General features: G+C 53.0%; 1 protein-coding gene across 1 annotated transcript in view; it reads left to right on the top strand.

The window, feature by feature from the left end:
- Positions 1-24,526, top strand: part of SCN4A (sodium voltage-gated channel alpha subunit 4) — a 40,919-nt gene continuing 16,393 nt past the window's right edge. The window contains exons 1-15 of the mRNA XM_058041534.1: positions 1-264; positions 1,581-1,699; positions 2,847-2,936; positions 4,614-4,742; positions 4,821-4,912; positions 6,801-7,127; positions 8,782-8,845; positions 9,620-9,761; positions 10,617-10,829; positions 13,196-13,351; positions 13,551-13,674; positions 14,742-14,980; positions 17,461-17,634; positions 19,084-19,440; positions 23,702-24,133. Coding sequence (XP_057897517.1) covers positions 1-264; positions 1,581-1,699; positions 2,847-2,936; positions 4,614-4,742; positions 4,821-4,912; positions 6,801-7,127; positions 8,782-8,845; positions 9,620-9,761; positions 10,617-10,829; positions 13,196-13,351; positions 13,551-13,674; positions 14,742-14,980; positions 17,461-17,634; positions 19,084-19,440; positions 23,702-24,133 — 2,922 coding nt within the window. The remainder of the gene's footprint in view (positions 265-1,580; positions 1,700-2,846; positions 2,937-4,613; positions 4,743-4,820; positions 4,913-6,800; positions 7,128-8,781; positions 8,846-9,619; positions 9,762-10,616; positions 10,830-13,195; positions 13,352-13,550; positions 13,675-14,741; positions 14,981-17,460; positions 17,635-19,083; positions 19,441-23,701; positions 24,134-24,526) is intronic.

Below are 24,526 nucleotides of genomic sequence, written 5' to 3'. Positions count from 1 at the left end.
ATGGCCGGCCTGCCGCACATCCCGGGCCCCGAGAACCTGCGCCCCTTCACGCCCGCCTCGCTGGCCGCCATCGAGCAGCGCATGGCCGAGGCCGAGGCGCTCCGCATAAAGAGGCAGCAGGTGGAGATGCCCGAGGAGGAGGAGATCAAGCCCAGCAGTGACCTGGAAGCCGGCAAGAACTTGCCCCTCATCTATGGCGACCCACCCGCGGAGCTCATCGGGACCCCGCTGGAGGACCTGGACCCTTTCTACAAGGACAAGAAGGTGAGGGATGGAGCTTTGACCGTGGTAGGTGTTTTGTGGAGATAGCTAAAAACTCCACAACTCTGTAAATGTTGTAAAGCCAGTATGTTTATTATTATGTTTATTATTACAAGTGCTGGATGCATGCGGAGATTACTCTCCTTAAAAGACATGTGTACTTCTGGGAACTTCAGATCCCTTTTTACCTTCTTCTCAAATCCATATGCATAGAATTTCACCATAGGTTCATACATATTCATTTTTACAAATTTTGCGTGATATTTGCAGCTAGTTCTTCTTTATCAGAAAGAATTCCAGGTCAACAATTCCAGGTTGACCTGCTTTCACAGCAGCCTTTTTGTCTCTTTTTTATCACTCTTTGTCTCTACTCCTTTATCTCTGTCTTTCATTGAATTAGTTTCTTTGAGCTTAGGCTTTGCAGTCAGGCCTCATAGCTATGTTTTCTAACCACAGACTCAAAGATGTACATTTCACCTAAATCAAAATGGATTTCTACTCTGGAGAATTTCTACTCTGCCTCATAGGCTTGGCCTTAGGGCTAAGTCCCAAGAAAAAGACCCAAGCAGGGACGTCCTGTGCTTACCTGAGCCCATTCTGGTGATCCACTATCGGTTTCTTTGGGTCTGGATTGAAGGCACTTGAGATGGTAGTTCATGTTTGGACTCAGATGTTTATAATTTCTTATCAGTAAAGCAGTCTCACAACCATGAGTTCTGCAGCAAGGCACAAAATGGCCAACAATCTCTTGATACAAGATCTTATAAGGCTAAACTATCCAATTAAGAACTGACACCTAGATTATTTTCTCTTTTAACCCAAGAACTGATCCCAGTGCAGACTTTTCTGCCCAATTACAAAATGCCACCCAAACCCAAGAAGAAGAAGCATGAAGAAGAAACCCAGGATGACACCCTGTGCCTTCCATCTTGCTTCCATCCACAACACACTAAAAATCCCCAAACCTCAATTTCTCACCAAGTGTTACACCTACACTACTCTCTACAACCTATTTCACACTTTTGTGGATTCTAGTCTATTCTGGAGTCTAGGAAACTCTCTCCATGAATGAGGGTCAAAGTCAGTGCTCCCCTGGGGGTCAGGGCACCCCAGAGCAGACAGAGAAATATTCCCTGTGTGCTGTTCCACAATCCACCACCCCAGACTGCTGTGGTTGCCTCTCTCCCAAAGCAGAGAGCATCCCTGAGCCTTTGGAACTCCAAACACGCAGAGAAATCGTCCCTGCAAGGGCAGCCCTTGGTCTGTGGTGTTTGGGGGATGTAGAAGGACTAACTCTCCCTTCCCTCTTTTCTCCACAGACGTTCATAGTCCTCAACAAGGGCAAGTCCATCTTTCGCTTCTCGGCCACCCCTGCTCTCTACATGCTGGGGCCCTTCAACCCCATCCGCAGAGGAGCCATCAAAGTCCTCATCCATTCATATCCTTGGTCTTGGTCAAACCCTGGTGTTCAGAGCCCAAACAGCCCCAGGAGAAGGACAAGTGAAGGGGTTAATGGTGTGGAAACCTCCTGGGCCCCCAGCACAGGCAGGACCTGCTGCCCAGAGCTTTATCCCAAGGAACAGGTCCTTGATGGGCACCTTGGAGGCACCAAAAGCTTGTTCTGGTTGGAGAAGGGAGGAATCAGTTTGGATGGAGAAGGGAAGAAGCCCAAGGGGTGAAACTTCCTAGGGAGAGGATGAAGGGTTTTGAGGTCTGGGGAGACTTGGAAAGGAAGGGAAATGTTCATGGGTCAGATCTGGTCCCACTGGGAAGGGGGTGAGCAGGGGAGCTCCAAGGAGGCTTTGGGAGAGGGAAGCAGAGGAACCAGGACAGAGAGGGAAAGGCAGGAAAGGAGCCCAAGAGCATTGCAGGGTGGTTGGAAGTGATCCCAGCAGAGCTCTGGAGGAAGTGGGGGTTCATGGCCATAAGGGAGAAGGAAAACAGGCAGAGAGGGCTAAGCCTAAGAGTTAGAGCTTTCTAGAAAGAAATGAAGGTTTTTGAAATCTGGAGAGTCTGGGAAGGGAAGGGAAGGGAAGGGAAGGGAAGGGAAGGGAAGGGAAGGGAAGGGAAGGGAAGGGAAGGGAAGGGAAGGGAAGGGAAGGGAAGGGAAGGGAAGGGAAGGGAAGGGAAGGGAAGGGAAGGGAAGGGAAGGGAAGGGAAGGGAAGGGAAGGGAAGGGAAGGGAAGGGAAGGGAAGGGAAGGGAAGGGAAGGGAAGGGAAGGGAAGGGAAGGGAAGGGAAGGGAAGGGAAGGGAAGGGAAGGGAAGGGAAGGGAAGGGAAAGCTGGATCCAAAGATGATGGAGAGGATGGAGCAGAGGGGACAGAAAGGGAGGAAGGGCCAGCACTACAGAGCTGGGAAGGGAAGCAGAAAGGAAGGAAAGGGGCTGGGACCATACACGGAAGCAAAGAGGAAAAGAGGGAAGTGTGAGCACAGGACTGAGGCAGGAGAGCAACACGAGAAGCAGGACAGGGTGAGGGACCAAAGTGGCAGCCAGGACAAGAGGAACAGGGACTCTTGGCTTCCTGACCATGGGGAGAGGGGATCCAGGCACCATCCATAGCATTTGTCCTTGACCAGGTTTTAAATTATTCAGCATGTTCATCATGATCACCATTTTAACCAACTGCGTGTTTATGACGATGAGCAACCCCCCGCCGTGGTCCAAGAATGTGGAGTGAGTCCTGAGACCTGCCCTGGCCATGGGGACAGCCCAGCCTGGCAATGTCCCCCAGGGGGGACAAGACCAAGGCTGAGAGAGGGGATGGGGATCCAGGCACCCTTCAGCACAGGGGAGGTGTCACTGGGAGGTGCTGGTGGCCCTCAGAAGGGATGTCCACACTCTCCATAGGGCATTGAAGAGTGAGAATGTTTCAGAGCTGCTCAAATTCTGGTGGGATCCCCATGTCTGGAGAGCCCTGAAGAGCAGGTTGGGCTGGGCTAGGTCAGCACTGTCCATCTGGAGAGGCTGAGCTGATCCACCTGTCCATGGACAACCCAGGGGAGAGGGGAAATCCAGCATTTTCTGCTGTGGTTCTGCACAGTCAGGCCTCAGCAGGGAGCATGGGGGTGGTGGGACACCATCAGGAACAGAGGTGATACAGAATGGTCAACAGAGGGATTGGTACCTCAAGATGTCCCAACCCACCTTACAAGGTGAGGAGTATTGGAATATTTACCAATATAGCCGGACAGGATGTGCCTTGGCTTGTCTGGCCCTGCTGCTGAACCAAATAGTAGCAACTGTGTGGTGTTTCACCCCACAGACCCTTTTGGCTGGCTGGGTGTGTGGTGTTTCACTCACAGACACTTTTGGCCGGCTGGGTGTGTGGTGTTTCACCCCACAGACACTTTGGGCTGGCTGGGTGTGTGGTGTTTCACTCACAGAAACTTTTGGCTGGCTGGGTGTGTGGTGTTTCACTCACAGAAACTTTTGGCTGGCTGGGTGTGTGGTGTTTCACTCACAGACACTTTTGGCCAGCTGGGTGTGTGGTGTTTCACTCACAGAAACTTTTGGCTGGCTGGGTGTGTGGTGTTTCACTCACAGACCCTTTGGGCTGGCTGGGTGTGTGGTGTTTCACCCCACAGACACTTTGGGCTGGCTGGGTGTGTGGTGTTTCACTCACAGACCCTTTGGGCTGGCTGGGTGTGTGGTGTTTCACCCCACAGACACTTTGGGCTGGCTGGGTGCTGCAGCTGGGCCCGTGGGGACAAGTCCAGGCCTGCAGGAGCTCTGGTGGGGCTGGGATGGAGCTTCCCCCCATAACAGGGGCTGCTCCTCAGGTTTCCCTCTGCTGGAGAAGCTTTAAGGCGATGGTGAAGGAAAGGAGTCGGTTCTGATGGAGGGTTTGGACCCAGAGCTTTATTCTGGCCCACAGGCCTCTGAATGCAGCACCAGCTCCAACAGAACTCCCTGAGCCCGTGGTTGCTGCTCCTTTGAACCCCGGGGAGAGGGGCAGGGAAGGGGTAGGGAGCCACCAAGCAGGGACAGGAGGGGAGGGACAAAGGGACAAAGGACACCTGGATGGCCCAATGCCCCCCAGGGGTAGAGGGCATCCTTTGAATCTGCCAATCACTCGATGCCATTCTGGAATGCCAGGACTGACAGACAGTGCTGGGACAGGAAAGGAGAGGTGACTGACACACCTGGGAGGGAATTATCAGGGGAGGGACTCGAGGTTCTGGGGTAAACCCTGAAATCACAACACAACAGAGGAGAAAACCTCTCCCAGTGCTGAAGCACCCCAAAAACACATCAGCCCCCAGAGTCAGCTCCTCAAGACATTCCCCCTGGGAGGGGTGGGCAAACCTTGGACCTGGGCAAGTGTGTCCCGGGTGACCAGTCCCGTTTCAGATATGCCTTCACTGGGATCTACACCTTCGAGTCTCTCATCAAGATCCTGTCCAGAGGCTTCTGCATCGACGACTTCACATTCCTGCGTGACCCGTGGAACTGGCTGGACTTCATGGTCATCTCCATGGCGTGAGTCCTGTGGGATGGGGAGGAACAAGGAGTGCTCTGGGCAGAGCCCCTGCAGCTCCTCCCTCTCCTGTCCCACAGCTACATCACTGAGTTCGTGGACCTGGGGAACATCTCTGCTCTCAGGACCTTCCGTGTCCTCCGTGCCTTGAAAACCATCACGGTGATACCAGGTGGGACTTGGGGCCTCCCCTCCGTGCCTTCCCCTGAGCTCAGGTGTTCCCACCATTCCCAGAAATTCCTGCTTATTTGGCCAGATCCAAGGGAAAACAAAGAAAATTAGGTATTCCATAAATTTTCCATGTAAATTCAGCTTTTGGGCCAGGTCCTGCTGATTTTGCATCTTGAAATCAGCTGCACTCATCAGGTTGTTTGGCAGCCCCTGAAGAGGCAGATGTGATGTTTTTAGGGCTCCTTGGAGATGGATTAAGGGAATTTGTGCTCCCAGTGGATTTATGGGTTTGATAAACCAAATCTCTCGATTTTTGAAGCTATGGACTCAGTTTTCTGCCCATTGTTAGCTGTCTGCTGCTGAGGTTGAGATATTTAACAGGTATTGGTTTAACATCACCCAAAACACCCAGACTCGTGTGAGGAGCACCTTATCAAATCCCTATGATTGCTCATTTCCAAATTTGATACCATTTCAACACCTGGTGCAAGCACAGAAATCTGAAGTGTGAGATTGAACTGAAAATGAAAATTCCTTGTGGTGAATAAATCCTTGTGGTGTCCCTGCAGGCTCCAGATCATGAGGGTTCACATTTGAATGTTTTTTTCCTTCATCAAACAGGCTAAAAATTGCATTGGGCAAAATGTAAACTGCTGCTTCTTTTTGGAATGACATCCCCAAGGGGTCTGCAGAAATAGCAGTGGCAAAAAATAAGCTGGTTTGGAACATCTGACCTTGGTCAGGCCCGTGGAGAACAGGATTTTACTTAAATAGTTTGGGGAACGATGACCTGGCAGGAGGGCAGGGCTAAAAGTCATTTCCTTGGAGAATTTTTCCATGTGAGAAAGCTCTAAAGATGAACATTGGGATGTCCCGGCATTGTCCATCACCCATGTAGACCTTGACTGACAGGAACTCCATCCTCCATGGAAAAACCCCATTGAGGATCTGTGGATGAGCCTCCCTGGGGAGGGATTGGTGATGGTGTAGGGAGAGATGAGTTAATCCAGGTGCAGATGTCACTTTGTCACCTTCACTGGGGCACACCAGGGATTTGCCAGCTTGAAGGGATCAGGATGAGAGGCCTGGCAGGGCTCTCAACCACCCAGGTGTGACGGTGTTCACAGGGGTCCGAGGATGAGGGAAGAGATGAGAATCTGACTCCATGTTTCAGAAGGCTTGATTTATTATTTTATGATATATATTATATTAAAACTATACTAAAAGAATAGAGGAAAGGATTTCATCAGAAGGCTGGCTAAGAATAGAAAAAGAAGGAATGATAACAAAGGGTTGTGTCTCAGACAGACAGTCTGAGCCAGCTCACTGTGATTGGCCATTAATTAGAAACAACCACATGAGACCAATCACAGATGCACCTGTTGCATTCCACAGCAGCAGATAACCATTGTTTACATTTTGTTCCTGAGGCCTCCCAGCTTCTCAGGAGGAAAAACCCTAAGGAAAGGATTTTCCATAAAAGATGTCTGTCACACCCAGGGACAGCAGTTAGGCCAGGGAGGCTTTTCTGGAGCTGGGAGAGGTGCACAGCATCAAAGAGCTGGGCCAGCAAAGATCTTCTCCACGTCCCACTCTGAAGTGCTTCACTCCAGTGGCTTGGTACAAAAAAATGCCCGATTTAGGGGGAAAAAAAGAAAATGCAGAGGAAATGATGGCTGCCAGGCTCAGATAGGTGTTGGTTTGGATATGCCAAGGCTGGGATGGGGAAGTCACCAGCACCAACCCAAGGGTGACAGCTTTGTGTGGGCACAGAGCTGGGCTGTGATGTGAGCACAGAGCTGGGGGTCACTCAGGGGTGACAGCCAGTACCTTCTGGGGACACCACAATTAACCAAGAGCAGTCAGCTCAGTGGTGGCGCCTCCCCCAGGGCTGAAGACCATCGTGGGGGCCCTGATCCAGTCGGTGAAGAAGCTCTCGGACGTGATGATCCTCACGGTTTTCTGCCTGAGCGTCTTCGCCCTCATCGGCCTGCAGCTCTTCATGGGCAACCTGCGGCAGAAGTGCGTGCGCTGGCCTCCCCCCAACAGCACCTTCCTGCAGGACCTGGGGCTGGGCAACGACACCTCGGCCAACTCCACCTTCTACGACTTCATGGATGACTTCACCGGGAACTTCACCGGGAATTTCACCGGGAACTTCACCGGGAACTTCACCGGGAGCACCTTTGACTTTGAGGCCTACATCAGCGATGAAGGTAAAGCTCCTGCACCCCTTCTCCCCTACCTCCACCCTGGTTTGCTCCTCAGTTTCCTGCTCCTCCTGGCCACACCAAGGTTTGCTCACAGGGACCTTCCTGCCCAGGCTGTGCACCCTCACCAAAGGGACAGACGGGATCAAATCCCCCTGGACAGGACAGTGAGGTCCACTTGGGCAAGCTGAGCTCTTCCAGGAAGGTTTCACAACAGGAAGGTTGGGATGGACCAAAGTCTCCACCTCTATCACTTGCTGGTCAGGGCCAATGTGCCATTGGGGGGTTACAGCAGGGAGACCAAACCTTTGAGAAGCAGGTGGAACTTTGGGTTCCCTGTTCCTCTGGTAAACCAGGGGAAAAACTCCAAAAAACCAGAGGAAAAGATGTAAGAATGACATTTTGAATCCACTTTTTACTATCTGGATCCTTCCACAGTGCCCAATGAACCCTTCATGCAACACCACAAAAGCCACAGGAAGGCAGGGAGAGACAAATGGAGGGATAGAACCAGCACAGCTCCTCAGGAAGATCTACCTTTCTCCTTCCTTACCCCTTTGAAAATTTTCCCTGAAGTGTGGCGGGGTTTTTGCTTGTTCTTCAGTTTTGTGTTTTTAAACTCCACAAGAATGTAAGAATCTAGCAAATCTGCCTGGTAGAGCTGCAGGGAACCCCACAGGGATGCTCCACACCTCATTCAGGACACTCAGCAGAGCTCAGAAGGCTGGGCTGGGTCTCAGCTGAGCTGCTTGGCCCAACAATCAGCTCCAGCATTCATCACAGGCAGGTTTTGGCAGGGGACAAGTTCCATCCATAGGATCTTGGATCTTCCATCCATGATGAGTTCCAAGCAAAGAGAAATTCCCAAGACCAGGAGTGTAGCAGAGCAGCTGCTGGGGCCAGCCCAAAAACCTGGAATTGCACAAACAGGGTATCCTCCCTGAGCCCCCACAGGATAAAGATAAGCCCCATGGCAAGAAGGCAGGCAGGGCCAAGGAGGACCCAGAAAGGCCCAAAATGCTGGGAGGGCTGTGCTGGGTAATGTCCAGGACTGGATCCAGCTGCCCTCTGCCACATCCAGGTGTGGGTGTCTGCAGGTGCTCCTGTGTCCCTGGGCAGGTCACTGTGGTGTCCCTGCTTGGCAGCTCCTGTGGATCCCTCAGGAGGAGCTGTAAGGACCCCTGGAGTCCCCACCAGCGATGGGAGCAGCAGGAGGAGCTGCAGCCATGGAGCAGGAGCATTTCCCCAGGTTTTCCTGGTTCTCCTGCCATGCCCCATGCTTGGTGCTTCCTGCCAATGCCCCAGTTTGCCAGGAAAACAGCCCAGCCTTGATCCTTGGACCTCGTGTTAACCCATTCCGTTCTCCAGGTGGCCTGGCCCTGGCCAGATCCAGAGGGGTTTCCAGGCTTGGGAGGGACCTGGCTGGATTGATGAAACAATCCCAGGAGCTCCCTGAGACAGAGCCAAGACAAGCAACAAAGTCAACAGAGAGTAGATAACCAGCACGTGCCTGACACTGGGAGTCAACAAATTCCCCTGGGATTTAAGAATTTCCCTGACAGCAAGTTGCACCCAAGAGTTTGAAAATCAATATTTGTGCTTATTTATTTATTTATTCATCCATTCATTTTTATTCCTTGCTCTTTCCCCATCTGCAAAGCCAATTACTACTTCCTGGAGGGAGCCCTGGATGCCCTGCTCTGCGGGAACAGCAGCGACGCTGGGTGGGTGAGACCCCCTCCCTCTGCACCCCAAATTTATATTATTTAAAATGAAATAGTACATATCTATTAGAAGTAATGGGATGAGATTAAGGTATTTTCATTAATTTTTTGCCTTAATTCACTGTAATCAATTTTTTTGCGTGTGTGACTAGGAAACTAATTTTATTATCAGTTAAAGGGGGAGGGAAGGGAAGGGAAGGGAAGGGAAGGGAAGGGAAGGGAAGGGAAGGGAAGGGAAGGGAAGGGAAGGGAAGGGAAGGGAAGGGAAGGGAAGGGAAGGGAAGGGAAGGGAAGGGAAGGGAAGGGAAGGGAAGGGAAGGGAAGGGAAGGGAAGGGAAGGGAAGGGAAGGGAAGGGAAGGGAAGGGAAGGGAAGGGAAGGGAAGGGAAGGGAAGGGAAGGGAAGGGAAGGGAGAAATCCCCAAAAAACACCTCTCCCAAAGAAATCCCCAAACCCTAACTACCTCAGTGTACAACCCAATCCCAAGCAAAATGTGTTTTCCCACTTTAAATAAATATATATATTTACAGCTTGAGGGTTTTCAGTCTGAGCCTCCAGCCCATGACAGCTTTGGGGGGCATCAGCTCTCACACAGGGGCAGGTGGTGCCAGTCCAGGTGTCCCACCTGTCCCATCCTGGAGGGGAGGATCCCCCTGTTGTACCCCCTCCCTCAGGGATGGGTTTGAGGGGAGGGTCCCCCACTGCATCCCCTCCCTCAGGGATGGGTTTGGCTCTGGGCTATGCCAGGGTCTCACTCCTGCTGCCCCCCTGGCAGGAAGTGCCCTGAGGGCTACGAGTGCATGAAGGCCGGCAGGAACCCCAACTATGGCTACACCAGCTACGACACCTTCAGCTGGGCCTTCCTGGCCCTCTTCCGCCTCATGACCCAGGACTTCTGGGAGAACCTCTTCCAGCTGGTAGGCACCACCCCTCCTCCCCTGTGCCAGCCTTCCTCTCGTCTCTGTGCTGCCCCTGAGGTGAAAAGTCACTGACTGGAACCCTGTGGGCCCTTCTGAGGTGAAAAGTCACTAACTGGAACCTTGTGGGTCCTTCTGAGGTGAAAAGTCACTGACTGGAACCTTGTGGGCCCTTCTGAGGTGAAAAGTCACTGACTGGAACCTTCTGTGGGTCCTTCTGAGGTTTGTGGACCCAGGATCAGTGGAAGTGGGGATGGGCCTAATTACTGCTTCCCTAACATGGAAGACGCTGTGTTTCAGTGCAGTGTATTTCCCAGGGTGCTGCCAGCTCTAACAGGGAAATCAGGGATTTATAAGATTGTCCAGAGCACCTCTGGCTCGAGTTGAGGGACAGGGTTCACTTGTCCCCACCTTGAGTTGTCCTCTAGGGAGACACCACAGAACCCCAGCTGACCCCAGCCCCAGAGGCTGGCCAGGTAAAAGGGATCCCACACATGAGGCTCCCCCTGTCCTCTGAAGGTTTGCCCAGATGATCAGAGTCATAAAAGGACCCTGCTGTCCTGAAAGTGAGCCCTGAGAAGGTGAGGGCTGAGCAAAGCGAGTCAGTGATGGAATATTGGCCCCACCTCCATCACTCCCGGCCCTCAGGAACTTTGTCAACCAAAGCTTCTCCCTGCCTCCCACCAATTCCATCCCAATGCCAGGGCCTGCAGGAAGGTCCATTGGCCAACGACCAACTCTTGGAGAAGACAGGAGCAAAATATTTCCCTCCTACCACAACCAGGAGGGGCAAAAACTTCTCTTGGGAGCGCCACCAAAGTGACACGGTGGCATCCCTGCCACCTCTCCCCACAGACACTGCGGGCAGCAGGGAAAACCTACATGATCTTCTTCGTGGTGGTCATCTTCCTGGGCTCCTTCTACCTCATCAACCTCATCCTGGCCGTGGTGGCCATGGCTTATGCTGAGCAGAACGATGCCACCATGCTGGAGGAGCAGCAGAAGGAGGAGGAATTCCAGCAGCTCATGGAGCAGCTGAAGAAGCAGCAAGAGGAGCAGGAAAGGCTGGTGAGTTGGAAGAGTGGAGGCCAAAATGAGGGGTCTTGGGGATAGGGAGAGGAAATGGAGGCAGCAACAAGCATGGTGTAAAATCCGAATAAAAACTCCCTTTGGTCCATAGGAAGTAGAGAAAAAATGGATCAACTGTTTTGGGCATCACATCTGAATCAGAAAACTGAGATACTATCATGGGTGGGGACAAAAAAGGCTGAAAAGATCAAATTTCCACATCCAAATCCCAGCCTGGGGTGCACTGGGAGGCGCAGAGGGGAGCAGCACAGGGATGTTTGAGAGGAGGAGGAGGTGAGGGACATAAAAGACCTCAGAAGCTCCAGAGGATCTCCTGCAGCACATCAGGAAGGCTGGCAGGAGCCCAGCTCGGTGTCACCAGGACACAAAGGAGCACTCAGGGAAGATGGGGCAGCTCAGCTCAGTGTGTCAGCAAACCCTGGGCTTTGGGGGCACAACCAAGGGCTGGAGACACCCTGAGCCTCACCAGGGAGCTCCTGGTGTCCTTGTGGCAGCCAAGGAAACTGGAATGGTGGAAGTGTCCATGCTCATTGCAGGAGGGTTGGAAACTGATGGTCTTTCTGTCCCTTTCCCACCCTGGGATCCAATGAGCACCAGGTAGGAAGGGACCTCCAGGGTCATCTGTTCCAGCCCTGCTTGGCCAAAGCACAAGCTGGACAGGAGATGTCCCCCTGTGGTGCCATGATTTTACCTTCACCCCTTTGCCATCCTTGACAATGTTTTTCAGTGCAAAATTCCTATAAAAACACGCCCAAAAGCCTCTGGTGCTGCAGCCCAGCCATTTTCCAGCTCTAACCATCCTTTTGGTCCATGTCAGCAGCATCCACAGGAGACATCCCAGAAAATCTCTTTGGGCAGGTCACCACCTCCCTCACATGTAGAGAGACACAGACCAATGTTTGACTCTCTCCAGACCTCTTATCTCTCTTCTCTTATCTGTCCAGAGCTACAGCATCCCCTGGGAAGTGGCTGCTCCTCTCTGGCTGCTGTTTGCAGGAAGGGTCTGAGCCAGCCCTGCCCGAGGTTCAGGCTGGTGCTGAGTCCCCTTTCTTGAGCAAATCCAGCAGGGAAGTGCCCAAAGGCCTTGTTAAGGGATGTCTTCCTTTAGAGTCACACAGAGAAATGGAAAAAACAGAGGGAATTAAGCTGAGAGTGAGGGCAAAACACCTACAAGAAACTATAATTATAATTTTTATATTAATATTTAATCTCCCATTATTAAAGGTGGAAAATGTCCTGGATTTCAGCAATGTGCTGTGAGAACAGAGAATTTCCCACTCCACTGTGGCATCCTCAGTGCTATGAGAGGGTGTAAAAAACTTCAAATTTAAAAGCACTGTTGAAAAGAAAAAAAAAAGGACAAAAAAATTCTTTTTTTTTTTTTTTTTTTGCCTGCAATGGAAATGTGTTAATACAACATTTAGTGCAAGTGCAAAAATCCTGGAGGTCACATTTCAGCAAGAGCCTTGAGGATTTTGCTTCTTTGCCACTTTGGATGAGAGCTCATTGCAAAGGGCAAAGTTTCCTGCTTGAAGGACCAAGGTTTGCTCAAGTTTTTGTCCTCAGGAACTATTCCTGACCAAACCTGAACAGACCCAACTCAGCTGTGGAGAGCTGAGTGCAGGAGGTGCAAGGGAAAGGGGAAACTGTAATTTGTGTAATTTTGTGTAAAACTTTTTTATTTGTGAAAATAGAAGTGGTTAGAGGTGGTGTGTAGTGGGAGGTCAGGAGTTTTAGTGGTTATAAAATGGTGTTTGTTGTATTGTATATGTTTGGTATTGGGGGTTGTTATTTCGTTGTATGGTAACATTTTGTAGGGAAAAGGGAAAAGGAGAGGAGGAGGACGAGGACGAGGACGAGAAGGAGAAGGAGAAGGAGAAGGAGAAGGAGAAGGAGAAGGAGAAGGAGAAGGAGAAGGAGAAGGAGAAGGAGAAGGAGAAGGAGAAGGAGAAGGAGAAGGAGAAGGAGAAGGAGAAGAAGGAGGAGGAGGAAGTGGAGGAGGAGGAGGAGGAGGAGGAGGAGGAGGAGGAGGAGGAGGAGGAGGAGGAGGAGGAAGAGGAGGAAAAGGAAAAGGAAAAGGAAAAGGAAAAAGGAAAAAGGAAAAAGGAAAAAGGAAAAAGGAAAAAGGAAAAAGGAAAAAGGAAACCAGGACAGCTTGGGTTGGGAGGGACATGGAAGCTCATCCAGCCCCCCTGCCATGGGACACCTCCCAGTAGCCCAGGCTGCCCCAAGCCTCCTCCATCCCACACTTCCAGGGAGGGAAGGAATGTTCCCAGCCCCTGGAGCCCCCAGCCACGGTGGGATGTCCCCATGGCTGCGGGCACAGGGGTGACAGGGTTGTGCAGTTGCAGGAACGCTCATCCAGCAGCAATTCCCTGCCCAGCAGCGTGGCCGGGAAGGGACAGGACTCGGACCTCAACAGTGACCAGGACAAGGCCAAGGACTGCAACGGGCAGGTGGTGCCCAAGATCACCCTGCAGAGAGCCGACACCGTGGTTGATGTAGGTGCCAGCCCTGCCCCTGCCATCCCCGAGGGTGCCCACCTCCCTGAGTGCCCACCCCACCGTGGGTTGGGTCCCACAAGCCTTTTTGGGGTGCCCACCTTGCACTCAGAGGTCTCTCCAGACCATTCCATGTTTTCTGCTGCTCTGTCTCTCAGAGCATGGAATAACTCTGCATCCCTCCCTCCTCTCCTCCCAGTTCAACTCCACCCATGAGCTGGAGAAGCCAGACCTCAACCACCTCACTGTGGGCAACCAGGATGGGCCAGGGCTGGAGAAGAGGGTGGGAAGTGCCATCAGTGTCATCTCCAACGCTGTGGAAGGTATGTCCTGCTGGGTTAGGGTCCTGCTCCGTGCTGGAGGGCCTGGGTTGGTGACAGTGGCTGTCCCAAATTCCCAGCCCCACACAAGGGATGGCTCCAGCCCTGGGATCAGTGATGCTCAAGCCAGACTTTTCATCCCAGCTCACTGGGATGATGCCTGGAGGCAATAATCCAAAATCTCACACAAATTAAAGAGATTGCAGCTGGTCAGAGGATTTTCCAGAGCCAACTGGGAACTGCTGAGCAGCTCCCCAGGAGCTGCAGTGTCAGCTTCAGCAAAAAGCACCATGAACTCAGCAGTTCATGTGCCCTGTCCCCCAAGAACAGGCAGAAAACGCCCTGGTCAGCCTAGAGCAGTCCCCTTGGGTGTCCTGGCAATCTCAGGGTGGCAGGGACACCTCAAATCCTGCCCAGGGGCTGGGAGCAGGATTGGATCCACAGTTCTCTGGCTGATCTGCCTTTCCATCCCTGTCCAGTTTGGAGGGTCTGCATCATCTCCATGCCTGGGCATGGGAAAGCTCCTCCTTTTAGCCCCTGTATTTTTTGGGTGCCACAACACAAAAAGGATCTAAAGCTTTTTAAAAGTATCCAGAGGAGGGCTAAGAAGATGATGAAGGATGTGGAGGAGCCACACGAGGAGTGGCTGAGGTCACTTGCTTTGTTCAGCTGCAGAAGAGGAGCCTGAGGTCAGACCTCAGGGGGCAGCTTTGATCTCTGCTCCCTGGGAATAAGGGAACGAGCCATGCCAGGGGAATTTGGGATGGATATTGAGAAAGGTTCTTCCCCCAGAGGTGCTGGCACTGCCCAGGCTGCCCAGGGAATGGTCCCAGAGCTCCAGGAGGGTTTGGACAGCACTGCCAGGGATGCCCAGGGTGGGAGTGTTGGGGTGACTGAAGCTGCATCAATGATCCCTGTGGGTTTCTTCCAGCTCAGGCTATTCCATGATATTAAAGTCATAGATCATCCAGAGCTGGTCCAGGGCCTCAGGAGAACTTCTCCTGAATGTCAGCACTTGCCCACCCAGGTGAGGACAAGATAATCCCACACTTTTCTTTTCCCACCCACAGAGCTGGAAGAAGCTCACCAGAAATGCCCACCCTGGTGGTACAAATTCGCCCACACATTCCTGGTCTGGAACTGCTGCCTTCCCTGGGTGAAGCTGAAGGAATTTGTCAAGCTGGTGGTGATGGACCCCTTCGTGGACCTGGGCATCACCATCTGCATCGTGCTCAACACTCTCTTCATGGCCATGGAGCACTACCCCATGACGGAGGAGTTCGAGAATGTGCTGACCGTGGGGAACCTGGTAGGGAGCTCCATTCCCTCCTTCAAACCCCCTCCCAAAGGGCAGATCCTCCCCTGCTGCTGTGTGAGACATCCCAGGGCTCTGCCCACAGCGTCCCTGAGCAGGGCTGGGCTCTGGGATGGACCAAGGGCTCTGATGGGATTGGGATCCACCATTCCTGCTCCCCTCCTGCTGCATCCTGAGCCACCCTGTGCACCACAGCCCTGGGTGACACCACAGTGTCCCCACAGAAAGGTTGGGTGGCCACGGGGCAGAGCAGAGGGTGTTCCAGACTGTGGGAACAAACAGGTCCCTGCTGAGCAGGAAGCAACAATGCAGCATTAAAATTAATAATAATCAAGGGTTTGTCCAGTGGAATCACTGCAAATCTCAGCTGTCCTGATTTTATAGGTGCATTTAGTGGCTGCTCCTGCTTGGAACTGGTGGCAAATGTCTGTGGTGGTTCTTCATTTGAGGTCACTAAATGTGGTTGTGTTTGTAGGTGTCTCAGTGTCACAGACATGTTTTATGGAAAATCCTTTCCTTAGGAGTTTTTCTCCTGAGAAGCTGGGAGGCCTCAGGAACAATATGTGAACAATGGTTATCTGCTGCTGTGGAATGCAACAGGTGCATCTGGGATTGGTCTCATGTGGTTGTTTCTAATTAATGGCCAATCACAGTCAGCTGGCTGGGACAGAGAGTCTTAGAGCCTTTGTTATCATTCTTTCTTTTTCTATTCTTAGCTAGCCTTGTGGTGAAATGATTTCTTCTATTCTTTTAGTATAGTTTTAATATAATATATATCATAAAATAATAAATCAGCCTTCTGAAACACGGAGTCAGATCCTCCTCTCTTCCTTCACCCTGGGACCCCAGTGAACACCACCACATCTCAGGACAAGGGAAGAGATAAGAATCTTGACTTTATGTTTTAGAAAGCTGATTTATTATTTTATGCTATATATTATATTAAAAGAAAATTATATACTAAAACTATACTGAAAGAATAGAAGAAAGGATTTTATCAGAAGGTTAGCAAAGAAAGAATGAATAATAAAATCTTGTGACTGCTCACAGCCTTGACACAGCTGGCTGTCATTGGTCATCAAGTAAAAACAATTTCACATACTTGGTAAACAATTCACTATGTCACATCCTAAAGTAGTAAAACATGAAGAAGCTGAAGTTGAAGCTGAAGCTTCCCAGTTTCTCAGGAGAAAAGATGCTGGCAAAAGGATTTTTTATAAAATATGTCTACGACAAATGTCTCTGAGCTGGATGGATCGGCGGTGGGACAAGCCCGGAGCCCCTGGCAGGGGTGGAAATGCTCTGAGGATGGGAGCGCTCCCACCCCCCGGGCTGCCCCAGCACCTGGAGCGCAGCCCCGGAATGACAGACGCCGCTGTCTGTCCGGCGGGCGGGACCGGCTCCGGTTTCACTCAGGAAATACAAGGGGATTAATGGGCCGGGGCTCAAGGCACGGCCGGGCTCGGGCGGCTCCGGGGCTTCCTCCGAGCCAGCAGCGGATCCGGGGATGATCTGCAGGGGAAGGGCCGGGCGGGGATGGAGCAGCAGGAGGAGGAGGAGACACCCCTGAGACCCCTGGGCTGCCCCAAATCCCCTCCCGTGCCCGGGGGGAGCTGCCTGTGCCACCCCAGGGTGTGCAGGACAGGGTAGGGCCAGCTGGGACCGGCAGGACAGGGGATGTTTGTGGGCTGGCGTGATGGGGACACATGGGGACAATTCCCTGGGACACTGGAGCAGGACAGGGGATGTTTGTGGGCTGGCGTGATGGGGACACATGGGGACAATCCCCTGGGACAATGGAGCAGGACAGGGGATGTTTGTGGCCATGCTGGGGACACGTGGGGACAATCACTGGAACAGAACAGGAGATGTTTGTGGCCATGCTGGGGACACATGGGGACATCCCTCAGGATGCAGGAGCCTCCCTGCTGCTCCTCCCTGCTCTGTGAGGGACAGATCTGTCCCAACACCATCTGTCACCAGCCTCTGCATGTGCTGTGCCATGGAATGGCAGCAGGGACGGTGACTGTCACCTGGCTGAGCCCTCTCTGCAGTGACACAATGCTGCAGGTGCTGCTGTGGTCCCAGGAAAGGAACAATGTGTAAAACCCAGCTCAGCTCTCCCAGGGCTCAGGGAGGGACAGGGGCATCCCAGCAGCAGCCCAGCTCCCAGTGCTGGGATCTGCGATTTCCCAGTCATTCCAAAGGTGTCTCCTTGCAAAGGAAATTTTATTTTTAATTTTCAGCTGCCAACACTCACCTTAGTGTCCCTCCAGAGGAATCAGTCACCAGTATTCCCAGTCTGGCTTTACCACCCCACTGGGCAGCACCTGGGGAGCTTGTTCCCAACTGGGACTGGCCCTAACAGGGTGAAATGCTTTGGGAATACCCCAAAAAAGAGGGATGCTGCCCACACCACTCCACAGCTCAGCCCTGGTGTATGAACAAGTGGTCAAGGGTGCTGCTTCCCACAGGTTTTCACAGGCATCTTCACGGCAGAGATGGTCCTGAAGCTCATTGCTCTGGATCCCTACGAGTATTTCCAGCAGGGCTGGAACATCTTTGACAGCTTCATCGTCACCCTGAGCCTGGTGGAGCTGGGCCTGGCCAACGTGCAGGGGCTCTCTGTGCTGCGCTCCTTCCGCCTGGTACGTGCTGGGGACACCTGGGCGGTGACAGGGACAGGGGTGGCTTCTCCAGCCTCCTTCATGGGCGGGGGGGGGGGGCGGGGCTCAGCTTGGGAGGGCCCAAATTGGCCCCTGTTAAAGACAAGACTGAGTTAAATATTCAGGGAAGTTGGAGTCAGAGCAGGTGTGGTCTCAGGGCTTCTGCTGGTCAGAGTGACTCCAAGATGTGTTAGAAAGTCTATTTTCCCAGCCCAGCAGTCAAAGGAGTCAGAACTCTTCTGTTCTTGTTCTCAAGGTTGTTTATTGTTTCTTATCTATAAAATTATTTCTCTGGTCTGCCGAGGTCCGTTCAGCAGGTCAGACAGAGACACTCTGGTGTTATCTTTTTATTCTGAAAACTATGTGTACAATATTTACAATTACTTCCCAATACCTATCACCTGTGTTAGACAGTGAGCTTCTACTCTAAACAATCGAAAAGTGCCACCATCACAGCAGAAGATGGAGGCCAAGAAGAAGAAGGAAAAAAGAAAAGGGTACTCCCAGATTCCTCCATCTTGGGACTCTAAGCCCTCATTCTAAAAACCCCAAAAAATCTGTTTTTCACCCCATGACAAAGTAATGATTATTCTACTTAAGACTTCCGTGGCTTGCAGATCCTCATGTAAGGTTGGTAATTTTTTTTCATGGGTCATAATCAAAGTCACAGGTGTCTTGGGCTCTGTGCCAAGGTCTCTGAGCCCTCTGGCAGGGTTTGGGCAATCCAGGACAGCCAGAGGGGTGTCCTGAGTTCCGACAGTGTGGGTTCAACCCCTCCTGCCTTGGTCAAACAGCCCCAGGAGGGTGCAATGGCAGTTGCACAGCCTTGGATTTGCACCAAGATAAGTGGCTCCTAAGACCATTGGATTACTGTTATCCTTTGAAAGTGAGGAACCTGAGGTTCTATACTCAGATACAAGAGTTAGCAGTTCCCATTGGTTTTACCTCTCCTCGGCAGGTAAGAAGGGTTTAACTTCTGTTTTAGAGTCACGGTCTAATGTTTTAGTTGAAACTATACTTGGATATGGAAATGCCAGAGATTAGTTCAGGTTTAAGGATTAGAAATATCATGGGAATTATGTGCAGGGCTATGAGGAGATGTTCTTGTGTGGAGGAGTTTTGGAGTGCTGTGATCTGGGATGGGAGGGTACCTCATTGTGTTGTTATTAGTATGTATGAGGCAGTAAGTAGGATTGCAGCCCCTGGAAGGACAATTGTGAAGGCAGATCAGTTGAAAAGTGTGATTACAATGGTTAGTTCTGCTATGAGCTTTGTTGTTGGGGGAAGGACCATGTTTGTTAGGTTGGCTAGGAGTCATCAGGTGGCTATGAGTGGTAGAAGGGGTTGAAGCCCTCGTGTAAGTAGGAGGATTCGGCTGTGGGTTCGTTCATAGTTGGTAATGGCTAAGCAGAATCTCTCTGGCCCCCACAGCTGAGGGTTTTCAAGCTGGCCAAGTCCTGGCCCACTCTCAACATGCTCATCAAGATCATCGGCAACTCCGTGGGCGCCCTGGGCAACCTCACGCTGGTCCTGGCCATCATCGTCTTCATCTTCGCCGTGGTGGGGATGCAGCTCTTCGGCAAGAGCTACATCGAGTGCGTGTGCAAGATCTCTGTGGACTGCACCCTGCCCCGCTGGCACATGAACGACTTCTTCCACTCCTTCCTCATCGTCTTCCGCATCCTCTGCGGGGAGTGGATCGAGACCATGTGGGACTGCATGGAGGTGGCCGGCCAGACCATGTGCCTCATCGTCTTCATGATGGTCATGGTCATCGGCAACCTCGTGGTGAGCCTGGGGCTGGGGACACGGAGGGTGCTGGGCTGGGGACGCCTCTGTGCAGCTCAGGGCTGTGACCGTGGCAGGGTCTGGTTGGAGCACAGGGATTCTCCTCCCTGCCCAGGCCCTGCGGGTGGGCTGTGTCAGCTCTGTGTGAGACAGGGGAAGGAAATGTTCCTGAGGAACCCCCAGCTGAAACCAGACTGGGAACTGGGGGGAAACTGAGGCACGGAAAACACAAATGGGCTTTAGGCAGAGGCAGGAGCCACTCTGGGATAAAAGAGCTCAGCTTCAAGCTGCCCTGTGTCCTCCACTTGGCTTTTCCTGCTTTCCTGCCCCATTTCCCACTCTCCTGATTAGGGATGGAGGCAGAGCTCCATCCATCCATCCATCCATCCATCCATCCATCCATCCATCCATCCATCCATCCATCCATCCATCCATCCATCCATCCATCCATCCATCCCACCCTCTGCTCCAGGTGCTTTTGGAGCAGCCCCCCCCACAAGGTTCCTGCAGATCCCCAACCTCCCCAGCCCTCACCGTGCTCCAGGTGAATGCCAGCCTCCTTCTCGGAGTCTGTGGGACCCTGTGCTCCCCTCACCCCCGCCCTACACCCCCCCCTCCCCACTGCCCCCGGCTGCCTGTGCTGCCTGAGCCGCAGGTTTGCGAGTTCCAGGCGAGCGTGAAATCCTTTCTAAACTTGGTAACCCCGTCGCTGGCAGCTCTGGAGCTTGTTTTGCAGCCTGCGTGGGCCCTGCTCTCCCTTCTTGAGGAGCAGGGCAGGGGAGGGAAGAGCCGACTCGCTCCTATTACTTGCCGCGGTTGTGTAATCCCTTTGGAATTTGCTTTGAAAAACTATCTGCCCCCGGGAGCCGCTGACCCCTGTCCCCAGGGAGGCTCTGAAAGGAGCCTGAGGAGAAGCCCACAGCAGCCCCCGGCTGGGGTCAGCTTGGAGTCACACTTTGAGGGCAGAAAGTTGGGATTTGGGTGCCTCTTGCCTTCCCTGGGATTTGGGGCTTTGAAGGGAGAGCCCCAGGGAGGTGCTGGGCAGAGAGGGGAGCAGCCCCGTGCCCATCTCCCACAGCCAGCAGAGGCTGGTGATGCCACCTGTCCAAGGGATGGTAAGCCTGAAAATCACCCACAAGGGCCCCTGTAAGGAGCAGGAGCCTGTCCAGAGCCATCTGCAGGGAGTGCAGGAGTCTGGACTGGGAATACCAGCTGGGAGTTCCTGCAGAGCCTTCCCAAAAGGGGCTCTGGGAGGTTTCCCTCTTCTGGAGCTCATTTTTGGGGCAGCACAGTCTGCCCACCTCTCCAGGGCACCACTGTGGGGAAGAAACAGGGGCAGGACAATTGCAGCTGGTGGGGTCAGTGACAGCCCTCCCCGAGGTGCCATTGTCCCCTCCCAGAGGTCTGGGTGTCCCCATTCCAGAGGTGCCATTGTCCCCTCCCAGAGGTGCTATTGTCCTCTCCCAGAGCTGCCACTGTTCCCATCCTAGAGGTGCCATTGTCCCCCTCCCTGAGGTGCCACTGTCCCCATCTCAGAGGTGCCAGTGTCCCCGTCCCAAAGGTGTGGGTGTCCCCTCCCAGAGGTGCCATTGTCTCCATCCCAGAGGTGCCAGTGTCCCCTCTCAGAGGTGCAGGTGTCCCCACCTCAAGGTGCCATTGTCTCATCCCAGAGGTGTGGGTGTCCCCTCCCAGAGATGCCATTGTCCCCTCCCAAAGGTGCCATTGTCCCCATCCCAGAGGTGCAGGTGTCTCACTCCCAGAGGTGCCACTGTCCCATCCCAGACATGCCATTGCCCCTATCCTAGAGGTGCCATTGTCCCATCCTAGAGGTGCAGGTGTCCCCATCCCAGAGGTGCCATTGTCCCCTCCCAAAGGTGCACCCCAGCCCTCGGGGCAGCTCTGCAGCTCCTGCAGGGCTCTATTTACAGCCCAGCAGAGAAATATGGAGCACAAACACGGCCAGGGCCCTCTGTGCCCTCCTCCTCCTCCTCCTCCTCTCTGCCAGGCTCTCCTGGCCATGCCTCAGGTATTTCCGAGCCCTGGAGCCCGTCCCAGAGGCTCCCAAGGCTCCCCGTGCAGGGAGGTGTGTGTTTCTCACGCAGGAAGAAGGTGACCTGTCCTTTGCTCTTAATGACACTTTGAGCATTTCCTTTGGGGTTATTCAGGGAAAAGGGAGGAAGTCAGTCGGGTGACAAGGTAACAGAGTCCTGTCCTACAAAGCCAGCGGCGCCCATTAACTGTAACTGGTGCTTAATGGGGTAATTGCCTGCTGGGCCCGCGGGGATTTATTTAAAGACGTGCTTTAAGGCACATGGCATGAGTCATGTGAAAGCAGCAGTGTCCTTGGATAGCAGCTAATTCCCGTCTCAGATGCCTGCTGGCACCGCGGCACAAACACCGACAGCTGTGGGCTGGCTCCGTCCCTGCTCTGCCCCTCGGGGTGCCCATCCCACCCCTCCGCTGCTGCTCCTGGCAGGCAGCAGCCCCAGCTGTGCCAGGAGAGGCTGTGGTGGGCTCCAAGCACGTTTTGGGATGGTGAAGTAGAAGGGGAAGCACACGAGCCATGCCTGGAGTTACACAGAGCATTTCCTGGCTTGTGCTGGTGTGAAACACGGCTTTGATGAAGCAGAGCAGGAATGGGGTCACAGGGATGGGGTCACAGCCAATCCAGGCTCCTCCATGGCCCCAGGGTGTGGGAGACCCTCAGGACAGTCCATCATCCGTCCTTGCTGGGCATTGCTGGGGCTTGCTGGGAATCTGGGCTGCCAAAGCCAGGGAAGAGGAGAGGAAGAGCTGCAGCTGAGAGGACAAGCAGGAGGTTTCATTCTGGGGAAGAGAAGGGACATAATCACAGCACCATGGAATCCCAGACTGGTTTGGGTTGGAAGGGACATTGAAGAGCACTCAGTCCCACCCTGTGACTTGGCCAGGGACACCTTCCACCATCCCAGGCCACTCCAAGCCCCATCCAGCCTGGCTTTGGACCCTTCCAGGGATCCAGGGGCAGCCACAAGAGCTGAGTTGCATCCTTGGGGGTGATGGGGAGAAGCAGCGGAGGCTTGAGCAGCCCCCCATGGGATTCCTGGAGCTCCAAGGGACCAAAGGAAGGGACACACTCACAGATCCACAGGAGAGCTTGAGGGGAGCTGAAACCATGGCTGGCATCACTTGCGGCAGGATCAGCAGGACCGTGGGAGCCCAGGGTGAGGTGGAAGGCATCAGAGCCCAGGGGGTTTGAGGAGGAGCATGTCCATGCCCTCCAGGAACTGGGACTGGCACCTCTGCAGCCCCCAGAGCTGGTGAGGGCAGGGCAGAGCCCATGAGGTGCTCAGTGAAAGGGTTCCTCCACAGCCACCAGCGATCCTTATTGTATTTGGGTCACCCCCAGACAAAGGAAAGAAGGAACGATGAGTCTGACTCCACGTTCTCAGAAGGCTAATTTATTTTTTTAAGATACTGTATTATATTAAAGAATGCTATACTCTACTCTACTCTACTCTACTATACTATACTATAGAATACAGAAAGGAAACTTAGAGAAGGTTAAAAAATAATAATGAAAACTTGTGACTCTCTCCAGAGTCCTGGCACAGCTTGGCCCTGATTGGCCACAGCAGAATCCAATGAAACAATCACCTGTGGGTAAACAATCTCCAAACGCATCCCAAAGGAGGAACACACAGGAGAAGCAAATCAGATAATTATTGTTTTCTTTTTTCTCTGAGGCCTCGCAGCTTCCCAGGAGAAAAATCCTGGGCTGTCACAGACATCTTTTATGAAAAATCCTTTCCTTAAGATTTTTCCTCATGAGAAGTTGAGAGGCCTCAGGAACAAAATGTAAACATTGATTATCTGCTGCTGTGGAATGCAACAGGTGGATCTTTGATTGGCCCATGTTGGATGTTTGTAATTAATGGCCAACCACAGCCCAGCTGGCTCGGACACAGAGCCGAGCCACAACCCTTTGTTATCATTCTTTGCTATTCTATTTTTAGCTAGCCTTCTGATTAAATCCTTTCTTCTATTCTTTTAGTATAGTTTGAATGTAATATATATAATAAAATAATAAATCAGCCTTCTGAAACATGGAGTCACATCCTCGCCTCTTCCCTCATCCAAGAACCCCTGTGAACACCGTCACACTGGGCGAAGGGATTTTTCCAGAAAATGTGAATGCCTCAGATCCCTGCAGCTCCATAGGGAAACCCTGAGGCTCAGCACCCACTGGAGCTCAGGGCTGATGTTTGCTTTGTCCCCCCAGGTGCTAAACCTGTTCCTGGCCCTGCTGCTGAGCTCCTTCAGCGCCGACAGCCTGGCAGCATCGGACGATGACGGCGAGATGAACAACCTGCAGATCGCCATCGGCCGCATCACGCGCGGCATCGCCCTGGGCAAGGCCGCACTGCTGGCGCTGCTGCGCCGCCTCTGCAAGGGCAAGAAGGTGGCACCCGAGGAGGAGCAGGATCCCAGCAAGAGGGACAACCCCGCGCTCAACCACCTGGACACGGCCCTGGAGCCCAAGTCGGGGTACCTGGACGGCATCACGGGCAAGGAGCACATCTTCATGGACGAGCTGGAGCACATGAACTTCATCAACAACCCCAGCCTGACGGTGCAGGTCCCCATCGCCTCCGAGGAGTCCGACCTCTACGAGGAGACCAGCACCCAGTCTGACACCGAGGACACCAGCAAGGTCAGCGAGGGGGTGGGAGGGAAGGGTTTCACCCAAAACTGGGGCTGGCCCGTTCTTGCTGTGCTGCCCAAAGAGTGATGTTGGTTTGGGTCGCTTTCAACTTTCCCACAGAGCATGGCATGTGCCAAACTTGGTGTTTTCCAAGCTGGCATTTCCCAGCTGGAGGGGAGAGGAGGGTCCAAGCAGGGTTTTGGCTGGTTTGGGTCAGGCTGTGGGGTCATTGCTGATGCCAGAGGGCCCCACAGGGGCAGCACAGGGCAGTGCAAGGGTCAGAGCGCCCTGTTTGGGGTTAAAGATGTCCTGGAGGAACCTGATGCCAGGAAATCTGCTGATGGCACTATCATTGGATCCACTGCTAATGCCTCATCCTGGGGGGGCCCAGGCCAGATGGAG

The sequence above is a fragment of the Melospiza georgiana genome, chromosome 28, assembly GCF_028018845.1.
Source record: "Melospiza georgiana isolate bMelGeo1 chromosome 28, bMelGeo1.pri, whole genome shotgun sequence".
Classification (NCBI taxonomy): Eukaryota; Metazoa; Chordata; class Aves; order Passeriformes; family Passerellidae; genus Melospiza; species Melospiza georgiana.
Note: the sequence above shows the minus strand (reverse complement) of the source record. Positions and strands in the feature narration are given on the sequence as shown.